Below are 5,159 nucleotides of genomic sequence, written 5' to 3' on the forward strand. Positions count from 1 at the left end.
TTTCATTGTGGAAAATCAAATGTTTCCCATCCACATTACCCCCATCCTATAGTAAATTACAATTTGTCATAGTACAGGCAGACTCCTCTAGTCAATAACATTTTGAAAAAGCTCAGGCATTCCCCTCCCTGCCCTTGCGAATTACAATTATTTGATATGAATAAACTTTATGAATAGATTTTGTCGTATTTAGGTTATCAAAAGGGATATAGGATTCTGTTATCGATGCCTCTTATTAAATCCAGAGCTTCAGAACAGTCTGTAATGCTTTAAAAATGGTGATCTATGGATTTTTTACCATGCTCAGGCTTCAGCCCGTTTTCTATTGACCTAAAGGACTTAGAAAATAACACGAATTATTGGATCTGTTTCAATATCAATTTGAATATTAGTTGTGGTCTCAGAAGCAGGGAAAATGCTTTAGAAAATATAGAAACTTCTCAAAGTTAAAGCTAAAGAGAGAGGGAGAAAGGGGAGATATATTTATGTTATATCTTGATCCTTTATTGCTAGAAAAGGATATTCCTAAAATAGTTCATTTTTTATGTAGACTTTGTTAAAAAAAATGCAATAAAACAACTAAAAATCATTGAGATGCTGTTCTCAAACAAGAGTTTTCCAGGGTAACTGAATTATTCTGAAAACAAGCAAATATCTCTAATGTAATATTAACCTGCTGCTCCATTTAAAAGAGGGTTACATTTTGGGGAAAATTGTGAATGTAATACCGTATGTGTGTATATACACACAATCGTAGTTGAAATAGTTTCTTTTATTTAACATAATATCGTCTCAAACTACCGAACGTAGCACATTTGAAAAAATAAAAAATATGCATACAAATATCTATATATTACACACACACACACACACACACACACACACTGATATTACACCCACACTATGATATTACACACACTCACACACACATATGGAATTATAACAACTGTGCTGTCAAATATATATATATATATATACTACTGCAACACATTGCATGTGTGTGTATTTGTATGTGTATATATATGTGTGTGAGTGTTTATGTATAAATATATATATATACACACATGCAATAATATGTTGCAGTAGTATATAGGAATGTAGCAAAAACCAGACTGGCAGTCATAATCCTATTCCTTCTATTAGGGGATTAGTGGGTTATGGGAAATAACTGCCTATTAATCTGCTCTTTAAAACTCACCATTACAGATCCTCTTTGTGGTGATTTTGCACAGGTCTGTCTCTGTAACCCTTTGTATGATAACCTGGCAGGTGGATATATATTGATATTTAGGCACTCTGGGAGCCGGGTTACTGTCAAACAATCCGATTGCGTGTCCATAAACGCAGAAGCAGATGCTGACAGTGGGATTCATTAGTGCCACCAACTCTAACCAACTATTTGCCTCGGTGTATGGTTTTAAATCAGCAGTGCTGTGTCTCTGCAGGCCTTTCTGCCACCAAAAGGGTTCAATATTATAAACCAAAAGAGGTTCTTTCTTCATGGTATATACACTGCATACATGTAGGTAATAACACCCTACACCCCTCACTGCTCACCAGAGGATCTTCCCAGCACTTAAAGAGGGCTCTTGTATTTAGATGTAACATATGATGGGACAGGAAACCTGAATCCCCAGTAACATATGAAGGTGACAGTGTGGGAGCAGGGGCAGATGTCTCAAACAGAAACAGCAGCCGCTGCTTTCAATGTGAAAGGAGAGGTTTCCTGGGACATATGACAGGGTTGCCTTCCTTCTCCATTCTAATTTTATTTCTGTCTAAAGCCCATGCAGTCTCAACTCAGATACTTTGTAGCGACATCTTTACAGCACACGCAGGGAGGAAGATACAGGACATAGTAGAAAGCATGAGCACAGCACACTGGTATGGAACTGTTTACTAACACATAGAAAGAAGTGTGTATACAAGATAACATGACTTATTATCTGCTTGTGCGTGTGTGTGTGTGTGTGTGTGTGTATGTATGTGTATATATATATATATATATATATATATATATATATATATATATATATATATATATATATATATATATATATATATATATATATATATGCTGCAATGATCAATTATGTATAAATATATTGCAATTTATGTAGATATATATATAGTGACAATTGTGTGTGTGTCTATATATATATATATATATTTATATACAAACACGTATGTATGTATATATATTTATACACACACACACTATATATATATATATATCTATATATATCTATATATATATATATATATATATACATACATACATACATACATACACACACACACACACACACACACACACACACATATAACACGTTATTTAGGTTATGGTTAGGTTAGGCAGGGTTGCAGACCTGTCTAAGACATGTGAATGTTACATAGTTACATAGTAGATGAGGTTGAAAAAAGACTTCCGTCCATCAAGTTCAACCTATGTGCTCACAAGTCATATATATATATATATATATATATATATATATATATATATATACATATATATATATATATATAAATGGATACATATAAAACAGCTGTATATACCTATAAATATACCCACAATCATATATATATATACATACACACACACACACACACACACACACACACACACACACACAGAGATAAGCCTGTGCTTATCATCTGTTTGTGTGTCCATCCTGTGTTGATAAACATTTTTTTTGTAACCGTTTTTATTGACGGACCTTAATAATTACTCCAGTTTATCCCTATCTGGGTGTCTCTTCTTTGCTCCTTTTTTTTGTTGTCAAGATACATATATATAATGAGCAATGCTCTGCAGACTGTAGGTCCCTCTGGCTATGTTTGAGATAAGACCCTTAAAGGTAGCAGCTCCTGTAGATGTGTGGGCATGAACCTGGTTTTGTTTTATTGAGGCATGCTAGTGAAGTTGTGGATTGCAGTTTCTATAAAATAGCAGCAGACATCAGACACAAACCAAGTGGCTCTGGAGTTCTCACTGAGGGTTACACAATGTTGTCCCAGATGATCCCTCTGAAATGTGGTGACCCGCGTTACAGTTTCACTAGATTAGTTGGAAAGGGGAAAGGTGCTTAAAGTGCATTGATGAGCTGAGAGATGCTGACGTCAGGCTGAGCTGGCTGTGAGACTGAGGCTGGCAGGAGGTCTGTGCGCTTCAATGTAATCTGCAGCCTTTCAGCACTAGACAGAGCACAGAGCCAGGACTAGCACATCACTTATGAAGAGAGAGGACCTACAGTGAGCAATCATACAGAGGCATTGTATCCAAGGGAAAGGGGGGAGAGAGAGGGAGAGCGGGGATAGCTCATCAAATCATGCTGGATTGACTGCAAGGGAGAGTAATCGATGGCAAAGCTTTGAATCTGAATTAGCCTGGAAAGCAAAAGGAGAAGAAAGGAGAGGAGGGGAAAAAAAGAAAACCCTGAGGAAGATGGAACTTACAATGGAGAATTTAGGGAACCTCCACAGCGTGTCCCACTCCCAAGCTGGGGAGCTGATGAATACCTCACACAGCAGGCAGGCTTCTCACAGGAACCTGGTGTCCCATGGCCGGCCTGCCATGGTGTCCAGCATGGCTTCCATTCTGGACGGAGGTGATTACAGACCTGAGCATAGCTTGGCTGGCCCTTTGCACCCAGCCATGAGCATGTCATGCGAGTCCCCATCTGGGATGAGCCTCAGCAGCACCTACACCACGCTGACCCCCCTGCAGCACCTGCCACCTATCTCCACCGTGTCAGACAAGTTCCACCACCCTCACCATCATCACCACCACCACCACCACCAGAGGCTGACTGGCAACGTGAGCGGGAGCTTCACCCTGATGAGAGATGAGAGGGGCTTGGCATCCATGGGCAACCTGTACAGCCACTACCCAAAGGACATGTCATCCATGGGTCAACCGCTGTCTCCTCTTTCCAACGGCCTGGGCACTTTGCACAACTCTCAGCAGTCACTGGGTCCCTATGGTCCAGGAGGACACTTAACCAATGACAAAATGTTGTCACCCAACGGGTACGATTCCCACGCCATGCTCTCCAGGGGCGATGAGCACCTGGCTAGGGGCCTGGGTGGCCCCGGAGCTGGCATGATGCCCCATTTGAATGGCATGCATCAACATGGGCACCATCATGCCTCATCCAATGGCTCCATCCTTGCTGACAGGGACAGGCAAGCGTCAACATCGGGGTCTCAGGCTGGTGGCAATGGTCAAGTGGAGGAGATTAACACCAAAGAGGTGGCGCAGAGGATCACCGCCGAGCTAAAGAGATACAGCATACCTCAAGCCATCTTTGCCCAGAGGATCTTGTGCAGGTCTCAGGGAACCCTGTCTGATCTCCTGAGGAACCCCAAACCTTGGAGTAAGCTCAAGTCTGGACGTGAGACCTTCAGGAGGATGTGGAAGTGGCTTCAGGAGCCCGAGTTTCAGAGGATGTCCGCGCTGAGGTTGGCAGGTAAGGTCGTGATCTCACTGTACAAAACCTTACACATGTTTAATGACAAAAATACAGGATTTCACATCAAATTCCAGCACGTGTAATAGGGCTGCATTGCTTAAACAAGGCGAACAAAATGAGAAGGGGGGGGGGGGCTGTTCTTTCCCTAATTCATTAAACTTGTTCATTACACAAAAGGCCCTTCAATGTATAATGTGTGTTGCACTAAGGCACTCGGGAGTTAGGTTATTATAGATCACAATGATGGGTGATGCTTATGACCCAGCTTCTGATCTGAATACCCGTAAATGTATCGTCATGTAAAGCATGGACCATCATGGGAGTTGAGTTTAAACTGTAAATGCGTGTACAGGTATATCCTTACCCCACGGTAACCTAACTCTTGTGTACCCATTCCCGAAGGGGTTGTGTGGTTAACTCGTTGATACAAACATACTTTACGGATGACACCTCCAGTGTGTAAGAGGCAGGCTAAGCGGAAGTACGGGTGGCACCCCACAAATACACACTAATAGCACCCCTTAATGCGTTGCAAGCCCCCATGGCAGCGCAGGGGTTAAGATCGTCAGTCCTGGGGTTTGTAGGTCTTCTAGCACCGAGAGGGTTAAAGGCATTAACGCGTCAATCTATAGACAATGGCAATTTCCATGTGCAATGTGAAGTATGTATATTTAATAAGAGTTCTGC

At 41.2% G+C, this 5,159-nt stretch overlaps 1 protein-coding gene across 1 annotated transcript in view; it reads left to right on the forward strand.

Annotated features, from left to right (window-relative positions):
* The first annotated feature begins 3,136 nt into the window (after window positions 1-3,136).
* Window positions 3,137-5,159, forward strand: part of ONECUT3 (one cut homeobox 3) — a 95,524-nt gene continuing 93,501 nt past the window's right edge. The window contains exon 1 of the mRNA XM_075611549.1: window positions 3,137-4,469. Coding sequence (XP_075467664.1) covers window positions 3,446-4,469 — 1,024 coding nt within the window. The 5' untranslated portion in view covers window positions 3,137-3,445. The remainder of the gene's footprint in view (window positions 4,470-5,159) is intronic.

The sequence above is a fragment of the Ascaphus truei genome, chromosome 8 (assembly GCF_040206685.1).
Source record: "Ascaphus truei isolate aAscTru1 chromosome 8, aAscTru1.hap1, whole genome shotgun sequence".
Lineage (NCBI taxonomy): Eukaryota > Metazoa > Chordata > Amphibia > Anura > Ascaphidae > Ascaphus > Ascaphus truei.